General features: G+C 36.2%; 1 protein-coding gene, 1 long non-coding RNA gene and 2 pseudogenes across 3 annotated transcripts; all 4 read left to right on the forward strand.

Moving 5' to 3' along the window:
• The first annotated feature begins 1,398 nt into the window (after positions 1-1,398).
• Positions 1,399-3,180, forward strand: LOC137714632 (ETO1-like protein 1 pseudogene; annotated as a pseudogene).
• Positions 3,181-3,845: 665 nt separating this feature from the next.
• Positions 3,846-8,573, forward strand: LOC148697738 (uncharacterized). The gene is made up of 2 exons (XR_015960449.1): positions 3,846-4,157; positions 4,375-8,573. It is a non-coding gene; the product is annotated as an uncharacterized LOC148697738 (long non-coding RNA).
• Positions 8,574-13,084: 4,511 nt separating this feature from the next.
• LOC148697739 (uncharacterized) lies at positions 13,085-13,735 on the forward strand (annotated as a pseudogene).
• Positions 13,736-15,043: 1,308 nt separating this feature from the next.
• On the forward strand, positions 15,044-26,874 carry LOC137714630 (uncharacterized). 2 transcript variants are annotated; one of them, XM_088690588.1, is made up of 9 exons: positions 15,044-17,070; positions 17,195-17,344; positions 17,437-17,589; positions 17,778-17,957; positions 18,878-18,994; positions 19,090-19,377; positions 20,438-20,554; positions 22,048-22,400; positions 25,915-26,874. In XM_088690588.1, the coding sequence occupies exons 1-9, from the start codon at positions 16,521-16,523 to the stop codon at positions 26,524-26,526; spliced, it is 2,520 nt and encodes an 839-aa protein (XP_088546714.1). In that variant the 5' UTR covers positions 15,044-16,520; the 3' UTR covers positions 26,527-26,874. The 2 variants fall into 2 exon arrangements, with proteins under 2 accessions (XP_088546714.1, XP_088546715.1); XM_088690589.1 differs by having other exon boundaries at positions 22,051-22,400.
• Positions 26,875-27,770: the final 896 nt, after the last annotated feature.

Consider the following 27,770-nt stretch of genomic DNA (forward strand, 5'->3'; position numbering starts at 1 on the left):
AAAATGAGACTCCGCCAAAACTACTAGACCAAAATCAAACTTTGGTCTTAATATCATTTCTCGTCTCCGAGGGAGAGAAAAATGAGAAAAAAAAGAAAGAAAAAGGGTAATTTTTATCTTACTACCCTCAAGTTTTGCAAAATTAGCACTTAATTACATTTCTGCAAAATTAGCACTTAATTACATTTATTTTTTTCGTCTCATTTTAATACCTAAAGTTTGATTTTTCTGTCACTTTCATACTTTAATATTTTTAATATTATTTAATTTCAAATTCCACGTTGCACAAATTTAGAGCCAAAACTATGACACATCATCAATTAACGAAGCAGTTTTTTTTTTAAACAAACGATATTATCTAAACTAAGGGGGATGTGGATAAACTAACTCACAATGAACTAGCAATAATGTGGTTCAAGTTTGCCTTTGACGAGAATCAAACCTAAAATCTCTCACTTACAAATGAAGAGGAATACTATTAAATCGTAATACTAAGTGACATTAACGAGGTAGTTCACATATTGACCAACAATTGTAAGGTGCGAATTTTGCGAAATTAGTGGAAATTACCTAAAAAAGTAAAATGAAAAGACTCTTTTAACAATAAAAAAAGTAGAGAAAAAAAGGGATAATTGGTCAGTTTTTTTTCATTTGAATTCCTTTCACTTTTGACAAAAAAAAAAAAAAAAAAGAATTCCTTTCACTTGGTAACTGGTCGGTCCCATGCCTCTCTGAAGCTCCTCTCAGCTTGCTGTAATCTGTGACAAACTTCTCTGCAAAAATTCAAGCCATAAGTAAAGTGAGTCTCTTTTTCTTTCCTCTCTCACTTGTCTGGTTATGGTGTTTTTTGGCATTTTATGAAGGGGATTGGGTGTGGGCTAATGTGATTATTTGGCCACGTTTCTGGTAGAGATCTTGCTTAATTCTTTGGTGGGTGCTTGTTCTTTTCTGGGGTTTTGCTTTTCTTTTATCTGCTTCGTACACTGAGAGGAGGGGGAAGTAATCATTTTTGTTGTAAATTGAAAAAAAAAAAAAAAAAAGAGAAAATTTTCATCTTTTTGGTTGAATGAATAAAACCCAGAATTTTTTTGTTTTTGGTGAACTGGGTTTTTTTTATTTGAAATTGTTGAAATAGGTCCAACTCGGACATTATTGTCTGCTTGTAATTCTTGAATTTTTTGTGGGATTTGGAATTTAGGTTCATTGGTGGGAAGTCTGTCAGCCAAGTGATTTGGGATCACTTGGAATTTTTCTGGGTTTTTGTTTTCTCGTTTCCCCAGTCTCTGTTGTGCTTGAACTTTGAGTTTTTAGAGAGAGAAACTTGAACTTTGAGTTTTAGAGAGAGAAACCCATCTGGGTAATTTGGAGATCTGGGATTTGCTTAGGGTCTTATGCCCCATGAGGACTTTCTTTCCCTCTGAGTCAGGTAAAGAATCACAGCTCAATGCCCTCAATCCACAGTCATGGCTCCAGGTCCACCTCTTCTTCTATATAATTAGTATGATCTTTTCAAGAAAATTAAGCTAGAAGTAAATGCAATGAGGAAATCAAAGATAAAGGTGCTGTCATATTTCTCATAGCCATCAAAGAGGCGCAACCTTACAGATATATAGTAGAATGAAATGGAAACCCTAATGATTTGGTGCTCTGCACCCTACTATAACTATTGGGAAAAGATATACAATATGCCAGCTAGATAATAGATATATCATATAAGGGTCTAAATATAATTGTCCGCATCAGTAAGTCATTCTTCCTAAATGCTTTAGTTTCAATAATTATTTTTTATATTTGCTTCCCAATTCACAATTTTGATTTTGATGTTATATTTTGGTGTGTATGTGCAAATTACTGTAGAGAATCTCTTACCAAGGTCCCCGAGCCGCCAATACTCCCGTTCTATAAACCTGTTGATTATGTCAAAGTTTTAGCTCAAATTCATGAAGAACTTGAGTTGTGTCCTCCACAGGAACTGTCGAATCTTTACTTGTTACAATTCCAGGTCTTTAGGGGCCTCAGAGAAGTCAAGCTGCTGCGAAGAAGCCTTCGTGCAGCTTGGCAGAAAGCTAGCTCCATTCATGAGAAGCTCATATTTGGAGCATGGTTGAAGTATGAGAAGCAAGGGGAAGAGCATATTTCCAACTTGCTTGCCAGTTGTGATAAATGTGCACAAGAATTTGGGCCAGTAGATATTTTGACTCAGCTTCCTATTGATGCAACTGTAAGTCGTACCCATGAGAATATTTCGATGAATGGGAACGAAATACCAAGAAATGTCAGTTTTAGAATACAAGATGAGAAAGTAGATTGTGATAGGCAGAAAATATCAAGCCTTTCTCCTCCTTTCATGCCATGCTTAATGGGTGTTTCTCGGAATCACTTCGCGAGGACATAGATTTGTCACAAAACAATATCAGTGCATCAGGTATGAGGACAATCATTGAGTTCAGTATGACAGGCAGTTTGAATGAAGTCCCTACTCATCTTTTGTTGGAAATATTAGTTTTTGCAAATAAATTTTGTTGCGAAAAGCTTAAAGATGCTTGCGATATATATATTTTGTTGGGATGCCTGAGGCTCATGAGAAAAGAGTATGACGAAGCTAAGCGCCTTTTTGAAGAAGCTTCAAATGTAGGCCATATATATTCAGTAGCAGGATTAGCTAGACTGAGTTACATTAAGGGCCATAAACTTTGGTCATGTGAAAAGCTTAGCTCTGTAATCTGCACTGTTACGCCGCTTGGATGGATTTATCAGGAGAGGTCCTTGTACTGTGAAGGTGATAAGAGATGGGAAGACCTTGAGAAAGCATCTGAGCTGGATCCAACTCCTTACTTACCCTTACATGTATCGTGCAGCTACATTAATGAGAAACCAGAATGTTCAAGCTGCACTTGCAGAAATTAATCGGGTTCTGGGGTTTAAACTTGCATTAGAATGCTTGGAACTCCGGTTTTGTTTCTATCTTGCTCTTGAGGACTATAAATCAGCCATTTGTGATGTTCAAGCAATTCTGACTCTCTCCCCAAATTATAGAATGTTTGAGGGACGGGTGGCAGCATCCAGTGGTGGATCTAGGATTTCAAGATCAGGGGGTTCCAAAATAAAAGTTCAAAAAAATATATTAGACTAGTTTGGTTCTATATCACTATTTTTTATTGAATTTGGTTCATTGAATAATCAAGTTTAATCAACCACATCAAGTGGTCCAGTGATAAGGACGCGGATTTCGGCTCTCAAAATACAAAAAACAAGGAGGTCCTGTGTTTAAGGCTCCAAGTTGGTGAGTCTGATTGATTGTGGCTAGGAGAAAGCTGAAATGCCTCTGTAAGTCTTCCAGGCCCTTAGAAGGGGTGGATAACTGTGGCTTGTCACTAGTTATCCCGCTTTAAAAAAAAAAAAAAATCACAATTAATCTCAAAGGTAATAAAACCAATAAATTCTCCTCAGCAACATAACACATCAATTAATGACTTTACAAAGATGAAATTTGTTAATGTAACATATATATTACAATTGGGTAAAAAACTTAAATGAATTTGGAAGAAGTAAAATTAGGCAGCTAGAGGTGGTAGAACGGCAAATGGTGATGGGGGATGGGGTAACTTTAGTTTAAAGTTGGGAGGTTGCGACGATTGGAGATTGGGAGTTCTTAAATATAATTTGGGAATATTGGAAAGGACCAGGGTTCTCGAACTCTGTAAAAAAAACAGAGATATTTTAGTTTTTAAATCTTTTATAATTACCTGGCTAAAAGACGTCGTTTCGGCTAGGTCTTTTAAAACAAAAATTAGAAACCTCTTCTTCTTCGTTATAAACATTGTTGCATGCCCATTCATAGAGGCAACAAGCCTCTCCACTACACCTGCCCAAATTGTTGGAGGGTCCCTAAGTTCGATCACAAGTGTTTTTTCGGACTTCTGCAGGGTCCCGGGACCTCCCAGGTCCCTATATGGATCCGCCCATGACAGCATCCCAATTTCACACACTTGTGCGTGAGCATGTAGAAAATTGGACAACGGCAGATTGTTGGCTGCAATTGTACGATCGTTGGTCTTCAGTCGATGATATTGGATCCCTTTCGGTTATTTACCAGATTCTTGAATCTAATGAGCAAAAGGTGTTCTGTATTTCAGATAGTCATTGCTTCTTCTCAGGTATGTTTTGGATCCCGAAAATTTGTGGAGATTGTCGTGCAGTTCCTTTTATTTTGATAGGTTCAATTTTTTGTTGGTTATGTTTAACCCAAAAGTTAATGGTATATCCTGAATAATATTGCCCAGCCTGTGTCAAACCTTAAGATTCAATTTTTGAGCAAGAAACCTTTTTGGTTCTGAAAATGTCAGTTGAAATCTCATGTCTCCACTTGATCAGGTTGAACTGTCCCGAAGCAGCAATGCTAAGTTTACAATTAGCTCGTCAACATGCATCCAGCGATGATGAAAAGTTGGTTTATGAGGCGTGGATCTTATACGATACAGGCCATTGCGAGGAAGGGCTCTGGAAAGCAGATGAATCTATCAAAATTAAAAGATCCCTAGGCTTTCTTTTTGAAAGCCTATGCACTGGCAGACTCTAGCCAGGATCCATCCTCTTCATCGACTGTTGTATCCCTCCTCGAAGATGCCTTGAAGTGCCCATCGGACAGGTTGCGTAAAGGTCAAGTAAATATTTTTCAACCAAATCATGAAAATCTACCTAACCCCACACTTAAAATTTGTCAAGTGAACTTCCTCTTTTACCCCTATTTGAATTAAGATGAGAAAAAGAAAATCCAACCATCCAATTATTTGCCGACAGCTAACCGCCTCACACACATCCACTCACATGGCACCACCTTCTCTAAAGTTCTTCTTCTTGTTCGTATGAATTCTCTATAATTGATGTCTGGTATCAATTGCCGAGACAATTAGTGCTTGTTGTACTTCTAATTTTCATTTTGTAATTGCATGTTTCTACAATTCTCTGCGAGTATATAACCCTAGAATTTGGGGATTTTCATTGCTTAATTGAAGTGAAGGACTATTACATTCTTTTGTGTTTTTCATGGAAACGGGTTGGGGAGTTTGGGTGTTGGGACTCAGGGTGTTAGGGAAAGAAGGAGAAAGGTCGAAGATGTTGAGGAAAAAATTAGAGTACACAACTCTAACACAAGTGTTGGAGAGACAACACAAGTAAATATTACAACACACAAATTCTCAAAAACACTCTAGAAGCAATGACACTCACTCACTTTCTAGAGACAAACTCTAGACACTCCTCATAAGCCTACTCTTAGTTCTTACTCTCACTTGGTTGGTTGCTTGATTACATCATAACATCACACACCTATTTATAGGGCATGCTTGCCGACTTATACTACCACTAGAATTTTCTAGTGCATTGATCATGCACACACATTTTTCCACCAACTTTGCTAAACCGACTTATCTAGTCGGTGAGATTGGGCTATTCCAATTTTAGCCATGGTTTGTGATGTTTCTAGATTCTACCACAAACAAAAACATTTTCTATATTTTCTTAAGCCTAAGGCAATGGAGGATTTTCCAACTTGCTACCTTCTTTGCTAGAGTTTTCTAGCATATTCCCATTATAGAATCTTCTAGAGAAACCATGCATGTTTGAACTAGACCAATCTAGTTCCTTTGTACCGACTGATCTTAATGGGCTGGTGTTAATCTTTAACACTCCTCCTCAACACCAACTCATTCTTTTCTTCTCGTTGAGTCGACACTTTATCTTGAACAATTTGCATGATATGGGTTTCGCATCTCTTAGCCTTGCCACTGGATCCCAAGTTTGATATTTCTTTAATGCATCGACCTCTTCTCCTAGCTTTACGCCACTTCTATACGCATCTCAACTTCAACTGCTTATTCTACTATGACTGCGTTGGAGTATTTGGGATTTGACTTCAATATTCTCGTTGACCTTCTTAGTTGTGATCCTGGAGTTGATACTTCCACTTCACTAGGTATTTCTTCTTCTGGTTGTTGATATACACCAATTTGCCAAGGACTCTTAGGTACTTCTTGCTTGACATTGTCACCATCAAGCAATTCCTCAAGCTCATCCAGACTCGATTAGGTTTGGGCAACTTGGTCTCCCATTTCCTCCTGCAACATATCTTCAATCTCTCTAAAGTCAGGCAACACCTTATTTTTCGAGCACCACTAAGAAGATGCTTCATCATCCCATTCTTCCTCCATAATTAGATATGCTACGGCGTCCCAGTCATCTTCACTTTTATTCTCTGAGTTGGCGACGTTACTCTCTGTGGGCTTTTTGAACCAGCAATCATTTGCCATGTGGCCTTTTTTTCCACAATTTTAACACTTAACCTCAAACCTTTTATTATTCTGGGACTGACCACGGTTGCCGTGATACTTCGGAGCTCCTCCTGGCTGAGAACTCCCTTCTCCTTGATGACCTTTTTCCTTGTCACCATTTCTTTTAGATCCACCACCAGCAAGCTGCTTAAAGTTACCTTTACTTTTGGTGTAGAGCGCTTCCTCCTCATCTTTTGACAAGACCTTTCCCATTTGCTTTGCCAAAGCTTCTTGATCGGCAAGCAAATTCTCAAACTCAACAAGTGATGGTTGGGTCGGCCATCCTTGTACAGCGGCAACGAAGCCTCGATATTCGGTTCTCAATCCATGGATAATTGTTCTTTTTATCCTGGATTCTATAATTGCAGCACTAGGATCTAATTCAGAAATTTCACAGCAAATAGACTTTACCTTGGGGAAATACTAGGGAATCGTCATGTCCCCTTGGGTCACCGATAACAGCTCATTCTCGAGAAACTGCAGTCTTGTATTGTTCCTCTTTGAAAAGAGTGTGGCAAAGGTGTCCCACGCTTCTTTCAGTGTCTTAGCCTTCCGTATGTGCTCCAACATGTCATCTTCAACTGTGGTTTTTAAGGCAAACATAGCCTTACTTGCCTTGACCTTCCACTTCCTCAAAGTGCCGCTGGAGTCTTCTACCGGCTGTGTGACCTCATTACCGCCAACGACATCCCAAAGATCTTGGCCTTGTAGGTAAGACTCCATACACGTCACCCATGTGTTGTAATTTTTGTTGTTTAACTTCTTAACTCCTCCAACAACTTGAAGGTCTGACATTATGTCAGCAGAACTTCGATATGCTGAACAAGATTAGCCAACAATCTTGCAAAGTACTAAACTTCTCACGATTCTTGAAAACTTCACTAGAAACAGTCCCTGATCGTACCGCTCTGATACCAATTGTTGGGGAAAAAATTAGAGTACACAACTCTAACACAACTGTTGGAGAGACAACACAAGTAAACAAATTACTTGTATTAACTCACAAAATATTACAACACACAAACTCTCAAAGACACTCTTGAAGCAATGACACTCACTCACTTTCTAGAGACAAACTCTAGACCACTCACTCCTCACAAGACTACTCTTAATTCTCACTCTCACTTGGTTGGTTGCTTGATTACATCACAACATTAGACACCTATTTATAGGGCATGCTTGCCGACTTATACTACCGCTAGAATTTTCTAGTGCATTGATCATGCACACACATTTTCCCACCGACTTTGCTAAACCGACTTATCTAGTCAGTGAGATTGGGCTCTTCCAATTTTAGCCAAGGTTTGTGATGTTTCTAGATTCTACCACAAACAAAAACATTTTCTATATTTTCTTAATCCTAAGGCGGTGGAGGCTTTTCCAACTTGCTACCTTTTTTGCTAGAGTTTTCTAGCATATTCCCATTATAAAATCTTCTAGAGAAACCATGCATGTTTGAACTAGACCAATCTAGTTCTTTTGTACCGACTGATCTTAATGGGCTGGTGTTGATCTTTAACAGAAGATACTATGCTGATGGGGTTGAGGGATGGGTGCTCGTCGAACGATGTTTGGTGTTTCTTCTTGTTTTTTGGGTGGGGTGGCTTCAGAAATATGAGGACAAAGCTGAAATTTTTGAGGAACTTTTTGGATGTGGGGTGGATTTATAACATTCTAGGGTGTGTATAAAACAGCATACTTATCGAAATCTCTCGCATCATCGCCTCATGCGCTTGGGGAGTGATCTTCTTCCATGTAGGGGCGAGCACAGGGCACTTGGTGCAAATGATGGATCCCATGTTGTGAGTCAACAGACTGTTGACTTTGATGTCCGCTCATCGATGAAGTGGGTGGCAAACGACCATGATCTTATGTTGAGATACGCGGATGATCCGGTTCGAGGACAAGCATCTGCAGATCTCCCGCACTTTGACTTTCTTCCCACCCTCGACTAGGAGTTCTCCATCACCCAAAGGTGAAAGGCCTGCCGAATCAGCATCGACCTCCGCGACGTCAACATGGGGGTTGGGGCCGCCACAATGCCGTGCGGTCTCCACTATGACTATGCCAGGCAGATCGGGGCTCCCGGACTGATGAAGCGATGGAGTGGGCATGGCTACCGTGGTATCTCTGCCGCTGGGTCACTCTAACCCGAACCCGAGGAGCGGGTAGCGCTAATGATCAACCGCAATGATATTTGTGGAATAAAAAAATAAATATAAAACACACACACACACACACACACACACACACAAAAGAAACACTAATTTATAATACATTATTTCATAAAATTCATATAAAACTACCAATTCGTGCTTCGGAATATCTATACAAATATTCATCCCATGAGGGCAACGATGAGGCAACGCCATACAACATAAATTTACACGAATTCGGCACGGATGACGTCTATCGGCATCTCTCGGTTCAAAGGCGTCAAGTATGACACAAGGCCTTACCTTACCACGGGAATGACGACGTCAATTTGAGTATTCCAGCAATACTAGAGATCCAAACCCAGATTCTAAAGTCAAAAGCTTATGAAGGAAAACTGCTTTTGTTGGATCGTAGTAATCGAGCTTAAGCCACAAAAAATAAATACGATATATCTGATGAAATGTACACAGGGTCATTGGTATGGACAGAGCCACCACGCAGTTTTTTTTATTACTGCTTTACTGAGGAGACAGTGGAGAAAACCCTTGAAATGAGGAATATGGAAACACCCTTTTTGATTGCCGCAAAAAATGGTGCGACTGAAATGGTGGAGAAGATCCTTGAAACTTTTCCGATGGCCATCCATGCCGGGGGAAAGAACGTGGTATTGTTAGCTGCAGAGAACAGGTTTCTATTTGTGATCCTTGATACTTCTGAGTACTGCTTGGAGGTGGGTAGCGTTATCACCACGGTCACCTTTGCCACTGGTACTGCATTTCCAGGGGGCATCAGAGAGGCTACTGGCACTCCAATCCTTGAAAACCAGGCAGCTTTTGAGGTGTTTGCCATCTCATCTCTCCTTGCGCTGTGCTCCTCCGTCACGTCCATGGCCATATTCCTGTCCATCCTGCTGTCCCGGCTCCCCGAATGGGCTTTTGGAAAGGAGCTGCCTATCAAGTATTTAGTGGGCTTAACGACGCTCTTCTTGTCCATCATTTCGATGGTGGTTTCATTTTGCGCCGGACATTTCTTCATGCTAAAGGATAAGCTCAAATACTCTGCCGTGCCAGTTTATGCAATCGCCTGCATGCCCCTGGCTTCTTTTGCTATCATCCAGCTTCCACACTATTGTAATCTAATATATATGATCTTTAAAACGGTTCCATACATCCATCGCGAGGCCGAGGCTACAGAGTAGGATATTCTTCTAGTTTGTGTACAATGAGAAATGTCTCATTAAATTAATGTATCTAAGGAGCCAAATATTTTTCGGGTTTTTTTATGACTTGGTCTATTGAGTATATGCAATTAAATTTTGAAATTTAGAGATCGACTCCAATAAAGTCCAGACTTGTTTCTATTCATTTCATAATTTAGTTGGTGTTTTTTAGAACTTAGAAGCCGACCCTATATTTAGAGTCTACGCTTATTTCCAACTCTACAAAGACTTACATTTCTACACTCTCTCGTCCGTAGAGAAAAGCACATTGTTGAAGATATTTCAGCCACACTTCTTTTACACGACTCCCTTACTTGGAGGAGATGAACACTCTCTTTCCAACTAAAGGTGGTAGATGTGGCCTCTTCGAGACCAAGCATTTGTCTTCGTGATTTGTATTAATATTAATACAAGTTTAACATTAATATTTCAACACACGTTGCTAACTACTTGTAAATCCCGGGAAGGGGCACATCAACTGCGTACCAAAGCTACCCAGAACCTCTTTCTTGAAAGTAAATCTGTGGCAGCATCAAATACTCGTAGTGCAAGAAAAGTCATTCCAAATCATGTTCAGTGGGTGATTGTTGTGCAAGAATAGCACCATAACAATTGGAAAAACACAAGCTAACCCACAAGAAACATATCAAAACGAAATCCACGAACAAAATAGAAAAGATACCAAGATTTAACGAGGTTCCTTAATAGTCAACGTAATTAGAGCCTATCCTCGTAACAGTAAGAGCTCACCCAACAATCCAGTATCAGCCAAATGAGAGTGTTTACAAAGTGCTTTTGGAAATCTCACAACCTGAAAGTTCAATACACCTAATAGCTTCACACATCAAACAAACAAATAAAGAAAGAAATATAACGATTAATTCTCTCTATACAAAGCTCAAAGCTAATACAACAACCACAACCTTGATGGGGTGATTGACAACAAAGAGGGGAGCAGCACTCTTTCTTCTATTAAAAAATGCCGGCTGCTAGCCTGCTTCTCTGTTCACTCTTCAGAATCTGAAATCATAAAGCTTGCTGCCTTGTATATTGAAGATGCTACCATAATACCCTAGTCACTCATGTGGCTTTCACATAGGTAGATAAGACGCATCTAACATTGGGCTGCTGGGTCAACTAAAGGCCCACTATAATTAGGCCATAAATTCAACAATGATATTTTCATGTCCGTTTGAATGGTCATTATTAGACTCTAAGGGTGCTTTGTTTGCCGTTATTTATGTTTTACTCGACTAGACTAGATTAAGATTTAGTGTGTTCTTGTGTTTGTTGACAGCAGGGACTAAACTTTAAAACAATATCGGCAATGTTGTTGGTGACAATTTTGATGTGCAATCCTTATACACATAAAGTAAAGAGGTTAGTCTAAAAATTACGTAGTTATAGTCTCGAAATAAGTATCTTCTTTTGGAACTATTGTATAGAAGTTAAACATGGTTACTTACTAGAATAATTATGTACACAAACGTTATTAGTAACTACACATAGCAGGTTGAGAGAACACTATTATTAGCTTCTAGCATTTGCCCAACAAAAAGAAATGGCTTCTATCACGGATGACGATATGAGGAGTATGAACATGGAGGAGCTGAAGAAATATTTGTTCAACATCAGCAAGTTCTGCAGAGCATTTATTCGTTCCGAAAGATAAAGCTCAAGTACGATGCGTTTCCAGTTTATGCAATCACTTGCTTTTCTGTTGCCCCTTTTGGTACAGTTCATATTCCTGGCTATGTTGATCTCATCCGGTGGACTGCTTTTAAAAAGATTCCACAGCGGCGTTCCCACAGTATCCACTCCTGAAGGCTTTATTTATGTATACATGCCCTTTATCCAAAGGGAGATCTCTTCTTTTTATTTTTATTTATTTATTTATTTTTTTTTGGTAAAAATGAGGACTAGTTGTAGGGTCTATTGCATATTGAATTTTAACGATCTAAACTGTTTATTTTTTTAAGTTGCACTTTATAGATCATTCTTGCATTGTATTAATCACATCAGAAATGTTTGAGGAATCTAATTGAGTTCAAAGAAATTAACAAATATTATGGTCTAAAAAACATTAAAATTTCATCATGACAATCAAATGAGTAAATAGTTTCTAATTGAATTGATTTTTTGCAAGGTTGATCGATGGATAAAGACTTAAAAAATAGACTGTTCGGATCGTTCAATGTTGATGTATAATGGGCTCCATAACTAGTCCTTTTTTTTTTCTTTTCTTTTTTCTCCCTTTCTAAACGAGATTCCTTTAGATAAAGGCTCAGTTCACCGGCGCTTTATCCAAAGGAATTCTCATTTTTTTGGTAAATACGGGGAATAGTTGTGGAGCTCACTCCATATTGAACTTTAACGATTCGAACCATATATTTTTTTTAAGTTGCACTTTATATATCATGCTTGCAAAATACCCCGCCACGTCATCACATTCGGTTAATTTTTTTACAATATTGACGCAATCTCGTCAAGTGGAGCAAAAATTGAGTTTTAGAATGCAAAGTTGTGATATTTTTGTTTCACGGGAAAATGCAATTAAATTCGAGTTTCAGGAGGCATATAAAAAAATAAGCTAACAAAAAGTATCCAATACTTGTATTGCAAAAAGCAGTCATTCCAAAATGAAGCTAAGTGGGAGTTCTTGTCCAGTTCTAAGATGAATCAAATGATCATTTAAGATGCCTTGCAGCTTTGGTTTTCTAGTCCAGCTGGTAACCTCAAAATGCATAGAGCAGAGAACATTTATGAAACAGGTGTACTTCTGATTGTAAGAGTAAAGTGTGAAGGGTAGAGATAACTGGCCAAAAGGAAAGGGCAAACAATGACTAAACTTACAATTCGCCATAAAAGTTGAGAAGTGTAAAGTGTAGAGAAATATTACTAACTAGCTAAATTAAAAGGAATAACAGTTAAAGGGATAGCACTGCAACAAAAAAGGCCACTATCCGGGTAATGTGTGTATAAGGGACTGTCATCCGTCCCAAACAATATACCTGCAAAGCAAAATAAAGGACAATCAGACACATCCCCAAATCAGTTCCTGCTAACACAGGATCCAAATATCCCCAAAGTTATAACTTGTTTCTTTTGGGGTGATTAAAAGGACTAAACCCTTGCTAGATTCCAGCAACATGAAAAGGCCATATGGGCAATCAGAAGCATACAAGCTTACTTGAGATCCAAGTCTTGTAGACTCCATCTTAGAGATATGCTGCAAAAACAAGCTTTAGGTCTTCTTTTGGTAAGAACTAAAATTGTAGGATATTTACCAGTTAGGGCCTGGGTTGAAAATAATAGGGACACAGCACACAAACATCGGTGTTAGTTGTCAGTAAACTATAGTAGGAAGAGATTAACAAACATGGCTTTTACCATGAACACCGTGACTAACATTGACACGGAGGACATCAAGAAATACTTGTTCAAAATCATCATGAAAAGCCAATGGAAAGAAGTTGTTCAAATTTATACGCATGAGCATCAAGCTCACAAGACAAGGATCACAATGAGAGGTGACACATCATTGCACGTAGCAGTGTCCAATGGCCAAGAAGAACATGTTGAAAAACTAGTAAAACTGATTACTATAGAGGAGCTTCAAACTCGAAATGAGAGAGTAAATACCCCTCTCCACTTAGCAGCATCGATGGGGAATGTGAGAATGAGTAAGTGCTTGTCAAAGATTATCCATCTTTGGTCGGTGTTCATAACAAAGATAATGAGGCTCCTTTGTTCTTGGCTGCTCTCCATGGTAGGAAAGATGTCATCTTATGCCTGCACCACATCTATACGCCTACCCTTGATGAACCTCAGAAACGCTCAAGATCTGTGGGAGGACGGATGGTGAGACTATCTTGCATTGTGCAATGGATGGCGAATACAGATTGTTAGTTCATGAACTATCACTTACAAATTGTTGATTTCATCCCTACTATTATATTCAAAGCTATTTTATTCAATTTTTCGTCAACTTAAGTCACTTGGCACACTTTAGAGTGTAATACCATCATTTTCTCGCTGCGAATCTAACATCTAATTTACCCTTCAAAGTTAACTCCATACACTATTTCTTTATGAAAAATTACCAATTCAACCCTCCAATGTGTATCACATGCAAACAACGTGACTTAAACCGACGAAAAATTAGATATAGTAGCTTCGAATATAATATTAGAGATGTAATTGGCAAATTATTATAATTCAAGGACTAATTTTTTCGAAAAAAAAAATAGTTTAATGACCTAATTTCACTTAGGTGATAGTTAAAGAACTAAATTGGTAATTAACCGTAAAAAATAAGTAATGTACCGTTTTAAGATATAACTCCACACATTGGTCCATTAGACCTCCTCCAACTTAGGTTTGTTCCGTAGTCGCCCGTGGTCTCATGGTTAGTGTTTCTTCAATTGCCGTGATGAGTGGGATTGTTTTTCCCGACATGCCTTCATCGGTAGAGAGTGGGATTGGGTGGATAAGACAGCATTTTCAAGGTATATATGTTGAAGTAGAAATGAAAAAACTGTGACGAATTTGGAGGTAGGAGATAGACTAAGCAGGAAGAAAATTTATCATACTCCAATCTTCCCCAAAATAGTAGGATTAAAAGTGAGAAGTTTCCTTTATGTTAATCCATTAAAATAAAATAAAAAATCATTCTCCTCTACTTTCAATAACAAACGAGGTTGCAGTTTGTAAAAACCTCAACATGCTACAATACTTCACCCCACACAATAAAGAGGGAATAACCGTATAGAGATATTCACCAAAACCCATATTTTGACAGAAAAAAGAGGCGAATGGTTCACCAACACCTCCATTGCGGCCTCCCTCATCGCCAGCCGCCAGGTCAACCAATGTTCCCGTTGCCATCAAAGAGGACGGCCGCAAACCAACCCTAAGATACCAGCCAGCTTTCGACGTGTTCGTAATCATTAGGGATGGGTAAAATACCCACGGGTATGGATAACCGTGGTTAACCGTCCATTTAAAACTCACGGTCATGGTGATAGATAACTGTTTAGATAAATAAACTGTTATAGGTATAACAATTTACCAGTGAAATTTAAATGGATGGTTATGGTTATTACTGTGATTATAAACAAATGTCCATTTAACCGTTTATTTTAATATATAAAAAAATTTTAAAAAAACAAAAAACAAAAAACCAAAAACTCTAAATTGTCGACCCAAACTCCCGCCTCTCATCTCTCTCCTCGCTGCCCCTCTCGCATCTCTATCACTCATCTTTCTCTCCTCGCTACCCATTAGCATTATCTTTTTTTTATTCTATTCATTTAAGAATTTAGATTGAATATTTTCCCCTAGTTTTGTTTGTTGTATTGAATAGTGGAGGAGTTATTGTTAAATTAGTATGGTTATTATGGTAGATGGATAATTGTGGTTTGTTCATATTGTTCGAATTACACTTATGGAGATTGATTTTGGTTATTTTCCACACAGCTCCGTGTATATTCGTTCTATGTCTGTATTCTGTAGTTTCTATGATAATTACTCACAGATGGTAGTGTTTTAGTCAGTTCATGATATCTTCCTTTTTATGATGCACGGGGTTTAACCCCAATGCCAAAATTTTGCTACAATCATTTGTATTACTGTAAATTACTTTCATTGATAGCACTAAAAAATATCTGTCGTATATTATTATTTCAATTATTGGTAAAAAATTAAAATACGGAAATGTATGTTAAATGTATTTATAATGGTGTTTATTTGTTAGAAAAAGAAAATTATGACAAATTTTACTTTTTTAATTTTCAAGTTGTTAAAAAAAATGTGGATGGGTAAAAAAAAAGGGTAAATGGGTTAAAAAACAGATAAACGGGTAAACGATCACGGTTAAATGGATACGCGGTTATGGGTATGGTTAACCGTTTATAAACGGTTATTGGTATGAGTATAACCATTTGGGCAGCTACACAACGGGTAAATGGGTAAAATGTTATGCAGGTAAAAGCTTAAACGGTATGGATAAATAACCGTGATTACCCACCCACCATAACTGTTGCCTATCCCTAATAATCACATCATGATCAGTGACTTGCGTCTACAAGAAAAAAGCACTTGCACGGGAAAAAAAACGTCAGGAAATGGCCATTTCTTGGTACTTCTTATCCCTCGATTAAGGCCCCTTTTTTTGCAACATGCACTAGGTTTCTTTTCTAGCTCTTTTGCTTTTTATCTAATATAATTGGTACTAAGAAAATTGAACTCAGCTCGCAAATAGGCACGGATGTACTGGTTTGGAAGTTTTGATTAGATGCATATTTAGTCAAGTTTAAGACATAGTTAAAGGAAAAGAGAAAAAGAAATGAAAGGGAAGCACCAACAGTTACTTCTCTTGTTGGAAAATTGTACACCAAATAAATTCAGGAAGCATCAAATACGTGCTAGGTGATAAAGTAATTCCAAAATCAACATCTATGGGTCATCTTTTGCTAGTGATAAGAGTGACTTTCTTATGTACGTCCACAGCTGGAAACCGAAAAACAAAAAGGGAAGTGAGTATGGAATAGCTGTTGTGAACTTTTTGATGTTGGTATAGAGTAACAACTAACAAGTGTAAAGGTGAGATAAGTAACAAATTAAAGAAAAAGGGCGAAGAGAATTTTCTTTGTAATTTAGCAAGTGTAAAGGGTAGAGTAGAGAGTTGTGGTCACAGAAGAAGAATCTTCTTTTGGAAACTATGCTACTTTACAAGTTAAACATGATTTACTTGCCAGAATATATATGAAGACAAACGTCAGTGTTGATTGCCACTCATATCAGGAAGAGAAGAAATGTGCCCAACAATAGATGCGGATTCTTTCACGGATGAGGAGATCAAGAATAAGGACACAGAGAAGATCAAGAGATACTTGTTCAAAATTGCCATGCGGAGCAAGTGGGAAGCAGTTGTTAGAATCTATAGGCTCAACAAGGAGGCTCACGGGGCAATAATCACCAAGTCTGGTGACACAGCACTACACCTAGCAGTATCTGACGGCCAAGAAAAACATGTTAAAGAGCTAGTAGATCTGGTTGAAGTAAAGGAGCTTGAAATTCAAAACGTGCAAGGGAATACCCCTCTCCACATCGCGGCATGGATGGGAAACAAGACAATGTGTTTGTGCCTTGCCAACGCTCATCCATCCTTGGTCACTACTTTTAATGTAGACAATGAGACTCCTCTATTCTTGGCTGCTGTCTATGGTAAAAAAGATGCCTTCTTATGCATGCACTACATTCATAACCCTACCCCTGGTGAGGTTACTCGGACACGCTACAATTATTGTCGGAGGAATAACGGTGATACCATCTTGCATTGTGCAATTTCCGGGGACCACTTTGGTAATTAGCCCTTAACTTGATCACTTCCACACACACACACACACGCACACGCATATATACCAGCTATATATACTCCCTTATGATATGTAAAATAAATAACAATGTGTACCTTGTTGGTTGACAGATTTGGCATTTCAGATAATTCACTTGTATAAAGATCTTGTGAATTTTGTCAATGCGCAAGGCTTTTCCCCTCTCCATCTTCTGGCTACCAAGCCTTCGGCCTTCAAAAGCGGGAGCCACCTCAGCCGATTCCAAGAAATTATTTACCACTGTGAGTACTATACAGAATATTATCGGCAAGATTGAAATCTAGTTACATGTATCACCCTACTCATTCTTTGTATATATATGGTAATTTGGCAGGTATATATGTTGATGAGCTCAAGGCGGAGCAAGGGAAACGATCTAATGAGGGGGTAATTAAGCCATTCAAAGAGGAAGAGAATCCCAAACATCCAGAAAACTACCAGACATGCATCAACTTCCTTAGGTTGTTCAGGAAAGCAATTCGCCTTGGTAGGGGAATTCAAAATCAAATATCTCAAAATACCTCAATTGTTCGAGTATTTCTCCTGCAAACTTGATGCAACCATAGAAGTATAATCATAGCCAAGTGATTATAATTTAGACTTTAATTTTTTATCTTCATAGTTCGATGTAATTCCCTTATGCTCACTACTAAAAACTAGGTATTCATTTTGCAGTTACCAAAAACGAAGACAATCAGATAGAAGAAACACAATCAGCAGACACAGGGAACGTCCCCCAAGCACCTAATAGTACTCACACGACTAAGACCATCGATCAGAGAGGAGAGATAAAATCAGCAGATCCAGAGAACCCTATAGAACGTAATAAGCAAACTCTCAACACTTCAAATCCAGGTAACTTCTAAGGAAGGCATGCTGTGTAACCTTTCTACATTTACACTTCATTATTGTTGGAAAAGTTAAATTTCTAACAATTATAATGTGCTTCAAGAAGGATATATATAATAGTTTCCTCATTGTGGTAAGGGCAATAGTCCTCCTTCTCCCCCTTCACTGTACAAATGTCACAATAGAAACCATTCATTTTCTTTATCATCATCTAAAGATCAGTTCTAGAAATTTTTTTTGATCCAGCGTATAATATTCATATGTGTCAAAAATTTGACGATTATGATAACAAATATCTTCTTCAAGATGAACCATCAATTTCTTTGAAGTGGTCTCCAAATCAAATAGATTTTTCTAGCAATGATGATGATTAAAGAACATGAACAGTTTGGCTTAATTATGATGTTACGGTGAAATGATATCCCGTTATGATGGTGGATAGAGATTTTCCTTTCTTCGGAAAGTATTGTCCCTTCAGGAATCAATACTAATATTATTCTTTTGTCACATTTGACAGGAGTAGAAATCCTGGACTTATCTTATTCTTACCCTACCCTCCCAAATATAGGGAAGCAAATCAGGGTTTAGGGTTTAGGGTTTATAAAATCTTTGTTTGTCGAGAAAATTTTATATTTGCTGTTGGTATTCAGACCACCTTCCAACCTAATCAAATCTAGAACTACAGATTAGGAAAAAATGAAGATATGAACGAAAGGCAGAGAGGAAAAGAAAACAGAGAGCAGAGAAGATTTTCACGATTTGGACAATTTTCCCAGTACATAGGACAGCTGCCGAGGCTATAGGCCAACAACGTTACAATTCATCTCTGCCATACATGTGACAGCAGATTAGAGTTTAAATCAAAATGCAAATTACCAAACTAGACGTACAAAAAGACAGCAGATTATTAACGTTAACATATGCAGGGTCGAAATCCAATGTTGAGCAAGGTCAAGGACACAAAAAGTTTCCCGGAAACTACAACACCTGCTTTGAGTTTGTCAAGCTTATATCAAAGGCACTGCTGATTGTTCTTGGCTTAGGTAATAAAGCCACCATGCACTTTTCATTTTATCTCCTAATCTCTCTCAATTAGATACATAATTTTCTTTATCTAATTATAATATGTTGTTTAAAGGGTCTACGGAGATAAGAAAGATAAGGGAAAAGAAAGAAAAACACAAATGGTCTGTTCAGATCATGACCGAACTCTTAGGACAAGCTGTCATGTATGAGTATGAAGACAGTGGTATGATTCCGCAGGTCACCGCATCACCTTCCCAGAAAGAAAAAGACAATGATGAGACCACACCTTATAACATTGCTGATGGCGGCGCCGTCCTTATGCCCGATAGCGCCCTCGATGTCCCAATTCCTCAACAGGAGGCTGAGCAGCCAAAGAATGGTAAAGAAAAAACCCCAGAAGGTAACTGCTGTTTGACTTGCTTAATTAGAATTTATGGTGACCCCATCGTAACAACCCTAATAGCTTAACTACTTCAAATCCTAAAGTCCTAATCCTAATTTAAAGCAAAATATGAAAATAATAAAATTCTAAAAAATACCTGACACAATGATTGGCAATGCATAATTTGTCACATTTACAGATAACAAAAAGTTGAAAATAAAGGGTTTCGGATAAATTTAAAATTCTCTACAATTTCACGATTCTCGAATACAATTTCAATATTTTATTCTTCTTCATAAGGAGGTATTTATAAGATTACAAATTAGCAATACTAGGAAATAATTCAAAACAATCTTTTGTCTACAAGACAAGGAAACCTAAACCAAATCAAATCATCCTTATGTGTTAAAAAAATTGATGATTATCATAACAAATATTTTTTTTCTTCAAGAAGAACCGTCAATTTCTTTGAAACGACCTCAAAATCAAATAAATTTTCTAGCGATGATCATGATTGAAGAATATGAACAATATTGCTTAATTATTACATTGATACGGTGAAATGATATCCCGTTATAATTTTTGATAAAGACTTTTCTTTCTTAGGAAAGTACTGTCCCTTCAGGAATCAATACTAATATTATTATTTTGTCACATTTGACAGGAGTAGAAATCCTAGACCTGTCTTACCCTACCCTCCCAAATATAGGGAAGCAAATTAAGGTTTGGGATTTAGATTTTTTTTTTTTTTCTTCTAAACAAATAATATTATTTACACTAAGAAGTAGAGAGTGAGTTTAATCTTACAATGAGCTACACCAAGAAATATGGAGTTGGCTTAACCTTACAATGGGTTAGTAATAATGTGATTCAATTTTACCTTTAACGAGAATCAAACTTAAAACCTCACATAAGTGAAAAATAAAATTTTATATATGCTGTTGGTAAGGCTATAGCCTATAGGGCAGCAACATTACAATTCATCTCTGACGTACACGTGGCAGCAGATTAGTGTTTACTCAAATTACAAAACTAGACATGCAAAAAGACGGCAGATTATTAACTTGAACATATGCAGGGTCAAAATCCACTGTTGATCAAGGTCAAGGAGACCAAAAGATTCCCGTAAACTACAACACCTGCTCTGAGTTTGTGAAGCTTTTATCAAAGGAAATGCTGATTGCTCTTGGCTTAGGTAATAAAACAACCATGCACTTTTCATTTTATCTCCTAATCTCTCTTATTAGATACATAATTTTCTTTATCTAATCATTATATGTTGTTTAAAGGGTCTACACAGATAAGAAAGATAGGGGAAAAGAAATCTGCACCAAATCAAATTTAATCAAAATCTTAATTAAATCATATAAAATCACTAATTATATCATATAAAACCACTAATTAAATCAAATCCCTAAAATACTTTTCCTTTTTATTTCCAACACAAATTACAGCCGTTGATCACTTGGCAAACTTCGGACCAAAATAGAATTGGGTTTTCATGATTCCTAAAATTTTTATTTTTATGTACCCCTAACACAAGTCAGTATATCACGTGTCATAATATAAGTGAAGAGATAATTTATAGCGTACTGACTTGTGTTATGTTTACATTGAAAATTTTCTCATCAATCCTCTTACTTATCCATTATATAGAAAACTAGATTTTAATTTTTAAATAAGATGGAGTTTGGAAAAATGTCTTCTACAAGATTAAAATTTGATTTTGGTTCCTAGACTAGATTTAATGTCTACATATGCATTTAATGTCTTTTTTTTTAATTTATAATTTTATGGTGTCCATGAATTAAGTTTTATGAAAAATATTGTAATTAAATTTTAATACTCATTTGAATTCAAATGAATTAACTTTTATTTGTTGACATTTTGCATCACCAATTCATTGTAAGTATCATATATAAGAAAATATTTTGATAGAGACTTTTCGGTACATTTATGTTTTTTCATATTTTCCGTATGTTTTTTCATATTTTCTTATGTGCCACTTACAATATATTTAGGTATGGACTTGGTACACTAGTTTAGTATAATATGTTGAGGTACGGACATTTTGGTACCGTAGTTTAGTATAATATATTTAGGTACGGACATTTTAGTATACTAGTTTAGTATAATATGTTTAGGTACAGATTTTTCTGTACACTTTGGTTTTTGTATATGTTCTTATGTACCACTAATGCATCATACTATATTAGATACGGACATTTCAGTACACTAGTCAGTAAAATATATTCTGGTACAGACGTTTAGGTACACTAACTAAAGAAAGTTAAACAAAATTAATGAAGGAAAATGTGTATAATAATAAATTAAAATTTAATGTGGAGACATTAAATAAGATATCCATTGAATATTAAAACAAAAATATAATATCAATTTGATTTTTTTTAAATAAATGATATTTTCTATACTAATTAAGGAGGTGAGGTAGTATGCTAAGTCTCACAATGAATAAGCAATAATGTGGTTTAAATCCTCTTTTGGCGAGAATCGAACCTAAGACCTTTCACTTACAAGTGAAGATAAATACCACTAAACTATAATAGTAAGTGGCATATAAATTCAAATTAAGTACATGTTAAAGGACTAAAATCTTCTTCAATGATTAAAGTTGAAAAAGCCCTTTTGTTATACATCAAATGGCTTGATAATTTCTAGGGTCCTCAGCAGATAAAAAGACGGAGAATATAACCCCAAGCGTAAACACGGAAACACCAATACTGATTGCTGCAAGAAATGGGGTGACTGAAATGGTGGACAAGATCCTTGAACTTTTTCCAGTGGCAATACACGATATGAACAAAGAGAAAAAGAATATAGTGTTGCTGGCAGTAGAATACAGGCAACCCCATGTGTACATGCTCTTGCTGAAAAGAAATATCCTGAAAGAAAGTGTGTTCAGTAAAGTGGATCATGAAGGGAATAGTGCATTACATCTAGCAGCAAAGTTGGGAGAACATAAGCCTTGGCTAATTCCTGGAGCTGCGCTGCAAATGCAATGGGAAATCAAATGGTATGAGGTAAGGATTGAAAGAACTGAAATATTATATATTATCTTTTTTTATCTTTTTTTTTTCATCATAATATTTTTATTTTAGCTATGATATATATTTTCCCAAACAATATTGACACACCAACTACAATGATTTCTGTTTTTGCCGATATATAGAGAATATTAGGTAATAATTAACCAAACTATGATCAAATAATGGGTTGGCCACAATAATTTTGTTTCAGTTCACCTTTAGCGAAAATCAAACCTAAGACCTCTCACTTACAAGTGAAAGAGGAATATCACTAGACCGCAGCACTAATGTAACATCCCACATCGTCCAGGGGAGTGGATCCTCTAAACCTTATATATATATATATATATATATATATATATATATATATATATATATATATATATATATATATTCTCATCTCTACCTAGCACGAGACTTTTTGGGAGCTCACTGGCTTCGGGTTCCGTAGGAACTCCGAAGTTAAGCGAGTTTGCGCGAGAGCAATCCTAGGATGGGTGACCCACTGAGAAGTTCTCGTATGAGTTCCCAGAAACAAAACCGTGAGGGCGTGGTCGGGGCCCAAAGCGGACAATATCGTGCTACGGTGGAATCGAGTCCGGAATGTGGTGGGGGTCCAGGCGGGGATGTGACAACTAAAAATAGCTGCATTCTTGGTAAAAATTAAGATAGTGCATATATATATGCGGAATTTGGAGAACATTTTTACTAATATTAGACATTTTAAGGTCTTCTTTTTACAAAATTTAGAAATACAGTCACACTAAAAGGCCCCTTGAACAGTTCTTGAGGCTCTTAAATATATATGTCTACAACTTTACTAGTTTTCAAAATTTCCCCAAAATAATTATAGATAAGTGAATAAACTATAAATGAAAGAATTGGAATAATTTCATTCAGGCAAAGAAAAATGATTAAAATGATAATAAATTAAGAGAATTTGAGCACTCGTCCCTATTTTGACTTGATTGGACCCTTGATCTTGAAACTAAAAATTGGTAACTATTGGTCCCTGAATTTGTCACAATGTCAAGCCCCTTTAGAGAAACATTATTTAAATTTTCATCCAAATAAAAGATTTTAAGGAACAAATAAGGGACATAAGTTAGTAACTAAGGCCATCTCAACCGAAAGGGTTAAACATAGCTCCGTCCAAAATTACAGCCTTGCAAAAATTATTTTTAAATAAACAATGTCTGGCTATACTCATATACCATCTCCAACTAAAGGGCTAAACATAGCTCTTTCAATAATTTATTAGTTTTAAGTTTATACTTTAAGTTTTATTAATCAATTAAGTTAAATTACCGTTAGATGTTTTCGAATGGGGCATTTTGATATAGATGCCTCAAATTTGATTTTTTTTTTTTAATCAAACATCTATAACTTTTAAACTTTTGATCAAACATTCTTCTACTAATTTTTAATTAAAAATTATGATTTTTATTGTATTTAATTAACCAACTAGTTCAAAAAATAATATCACAAATATTCTAAAATCACCACAAACATCCTATCTTATCTTATCATAATTCGTTCAAAATGAATTTTTCTTATTCAAATAATTTGTTGTTTTAAATTCTAAAAACACATAAACATCCTATTAACATACAATTATGAAATATAACATGCACATATTTTAAATATAACGTACCAAACAGATATATTAAATATAACGTACCAATGGTACGTTATATAAATTTAATATAGGTACGTATTAGTAGTTTGGTACGTTATAAAATATTACTTTTGGTACGTTATGCAATTCTTTATTTAGTACGTACCAAGTTATTAGTACGTTGCATTATCCTTAGTTTGGTACGTACAAAACTTATGGTACGTTATGTGTAAGTTGTGTAACCCAAAGAAAGATAACTTTTCACATTAAAACATTGCACTAAAAAATATTTTGTCAACTCTTAATAATTAATAATTGGAATAAGGACTCATTTTAAATAAAAATAAAAATGTGAAAACTCTTAGTTCACGTTTCTACTATAAGTAGTTGTTAAAAAGTCAAATTTATTTTCAGTTGCATGAAATTAGGCAGTCTAGTCTACATCTCAATTTTAATTATAAACGAACTCTTGTTTTTTGTATAATCTATATAAAATGTTGAGTTGGAAATTGAAAAACTATATTTCATCCAATTAATCTTGAACCCCAGTAGATATAATTGAATCCTTAAATTGAGGAAGGGATGAGATTCCATAAAAATAGCAATAAATTAATGAATATTATTGAGTGTATTTTTTTTTTTTTTTACATAGAAATGGATTTAAAAGAATTTATAAAATACTTAAATTAAGAATATACCTGGAATATAAAGTTTAATTAAAAGTAAAAGCACTTTAATCAAAAGTTGAAAAGTAAAAGATGTTTAATTTAAAAAAATCTAAAATGAGGCATCTAATTCTAATTTATATCTAGTCGTAGAATTTAAATCAATTATTACAACTAAGGAGCTGAGCCCCAATAAAGCTAAGAGTGGGGCTACATTTAACCAGCCTAATGCCTAGGGGTGGTTCGGTATGGGATACCATACCGAAACTAGTATCCCGAATCCCAAACCAAAATTTTTCGGGACGGGAATTTGAAGACCAATCCCAAACCAAATTTTCGGGAATCCCGAAATATTTTCGGGATTTTGGGACAAATCAGGAATCCCAAATTGAAATATGAAATTATGAATTGTTCTTCAAATATATAATTCAAGAATACATTCATGAACTAGGAATTTCATTTCATTCACACTACTATTTAATTGAACACTGGCATGTCTGACTGTTTTTATCATAGTCAAAATTCAAATTAATTAAACCCTTTTTGCAATATGTTGAGAGACAAACTAATCAAGCCTTCTAAAATCATCAGCCATGGCAGCAGCAATAATAAAATCCACATGAATATCAAACAAAACATGAAAAATATGCAAGGTGTAGGGCATTCCAGGTTGCAGAGCATGAATTAGAAACTACTAGCATCAATTATAAAAGAATAATATATATAATAATTAATATTATATATTTTCGGTTTGGTATGGGATTCCCGAAATATCGAGAAGCCAATCCCGAATCCCATACCGAAATTTTGGGATTGGTTCGGGATAGCATCCCAAAAATTTCGGGAATTTCGGTTTGGGAAATTTTTGGTTTGGGATCGGGATTTTTTTGGTTCGGTTCGGGATTTTTGGGAATTTTTTCCACCCCTACTAATGCCCATTTGGTCATATAATGGCCTAATGGACTCCATACAATTATAGCTCAGTCATCGGTTGGAGATCGATTTTTGAACAAATCAGATCATTTTTTAGCTTTTGAACTTTTAACCCTCTTCATTGGACATGGTCTAAGTTTCCCAAAAGAATAGTTGCTCCACAATATGACAAATTTAGAGATTAATTCTTAAGGATTTATAATTCATGGGCCACTGCCTCTGATTTTCTCATAAATTAATAGTTAAAAAAATCAAATTCCCGATTTTAAGCAATTTATTTCCTAATTTGTAGTTTGTAAAAACCTCCATGCCACTACACTTCTTTGCCCGCCACAACGAGAAGGGCAGGACAGCAAAGGAAATCTTCACCGAAACCCACACCACAATCGTCAAGGCCGGAGGGGAGTGGCTGACCAACACCTCCGAGTCCTGCTCCGTCGTGGCTGCCCTCATTGCCACCGTTGCCTTCGCCACCTCAACCACCGTCCCCGGCGGCATCAAAGAAGAAAGCGGAACACCAACCTTAGAAAACCAGCCAGCTTTCGACATCTTTGCCATTGCCTCCCTGGTTGCCCTCTGCTTCTCCGTCACGGCCATGGTCATGTTCCTAGCCATCTTAACGTCCCGGTACCAAGAGAAGGACTTCGGTAAGGACCTGCCAAGAAAGCTTTTGGTAGGGCTCACGTCACTGTTCGTGTCAATAGCTTCCATGTTGGTTTCGTTTTGTGCCGGACATTTTTTCGTGCTTAAAGATAAGCTCAAATACGCTGCATTTCCGGTTTACGCAATCACTTGTTTGCCAGTAACGTTTTTTGCCATGGCGCAGTTTCCACTGTACGTTGATCTGATTTGGGCTACTTATAAGAAGGTACCACAACGGAGCTACAAGATAACTACTCTTTAATTTCAACTTCAAGAGCCCCTATTTACATGGGGAGGTAAACTTGAGTTACAAAAACATGGATACTTTGATTTCAATTTGCGTGCTTTGCTTTAGTTGCCAATTGGTTGGAATTTGTGCTTCGTATACTTTGTTTGACGTTCATCAGTCAATTCAGTTTTTATATTTTAATACTCTTAAGTTGCGTCACGTTTTCAGTCATTTTGTAATTTTTTTTTTTTTCTACGAGTGGAGTTATATTTTCTTTTCCATTGTCATGTAATTTTTTCTTCCTGATCATATGATTTCTGTAACGTAAGAGGTTGAACAATTGAGGTTTATAAGTGAAATACAGTGATCTTTGTATGCTCATCCACCAAAGGAAGGATATACTTTGTTTTACACCGATTCGTAAATTAAGGAAGATATACCATCTTCTTTTCTTTTCTTTTCTTTTCTCCGAGGATCGATTAGAGATTATTAAACATTAAAATTACCACTTCAAAAGTTTAGAAGCCTGAGAGGAGTACTGAAAGTTGCACGAAGTTTATACATCATGACAATTCTGAAAATAAAATAGGATCTTAGAAAATGGGTTTCTTTTCACACCGAAAATAGTACTTTAGTAGAAAATAATTGATCAAAGCAACTATCGAGTATGTGAATTGTTGTTGGGCTCATAGTCTTCGTTCCCATTACAATGGCACACGATGAAACGACTCCAAACTCTAGAACTCCCACAAATAAAAGACACTCTCATTATCTTTGTTAGGACAAAATGTACCATATATATAAAAAGAATATATTTCTTTATGCATACAACGGTATATAGATTAGTCGTATAATGCGCATGATGTGTTTTATGTGTCGCACTGATTAAAACTAGAAATATCAATTAATAGCTATAGATTATTTATTTTTCGGTCATATTAAGCGGTTTTTATGCTATAATATATTGGCATATTAAGTATGAATTAAAAACAGACTCATCATGTTAATTTGGTGTATAAGTTGATGAAACTGAGTTAATATGTTATTATATGTTAATCACGATGAGGATATCTTCGAGTACTTCGTAATAATAACTTTTTTGAAACTTGAATTTGGAGATGTACCTCAAAATTCAAACTAGAATGATTCACATTCATCTCGGAAATTTGAGTGAAGGTTAGTTTTTCTTAAGTAAAGGTGTCCCTACTTCCAATCTCATTCCGATTTATGTGTCCCACAACAAAGGATGATATTGACAGGAGCGAATGTTCCCAGGG

The sequence above is a fragment of the Pyrus communis genome, chromosome 3 (assembly GCF_041283825.1).
Source record: "Pyrus communis isolate YQ-2024b chromosome 3, ASM4128382v1, whole genome shotgun sequence".
Taxonomy (NCBI): Eukaryota; Viridiplantae; Streptophyta; class Magnoliopsida; order Rosales; family Rosaceae; genus Pyrus; species Pyrus communis.

What these genes read in the sequence shown, in the direction of transcription:
- LOC137714630 (XM_088690588.1), top strand. Translation starts at nt 16,521, where the DNA reads ATGTGCCCAACAATAGATGCGGATTCTTTCACGGATGAGGAGATCAAG. An exon ending in AATTTCCGGGGACCACTTTG is followed by an intron (nt 17,071 to 17,194) that starts GTAATTAGCCCT and finishes GTTGGTTGACAG; the next exon opens with ATTTGGCATTTCAGATAATT. An exon ending in GCTGATTGCTCTTGGCTTAG is followed by an intron (nt 20,555 to 22,047) that starts GTAATAAAACAA and finishes TAGGGTCCTCAG; the next exon opens with CAGATAAAAAGACGGAGAAT.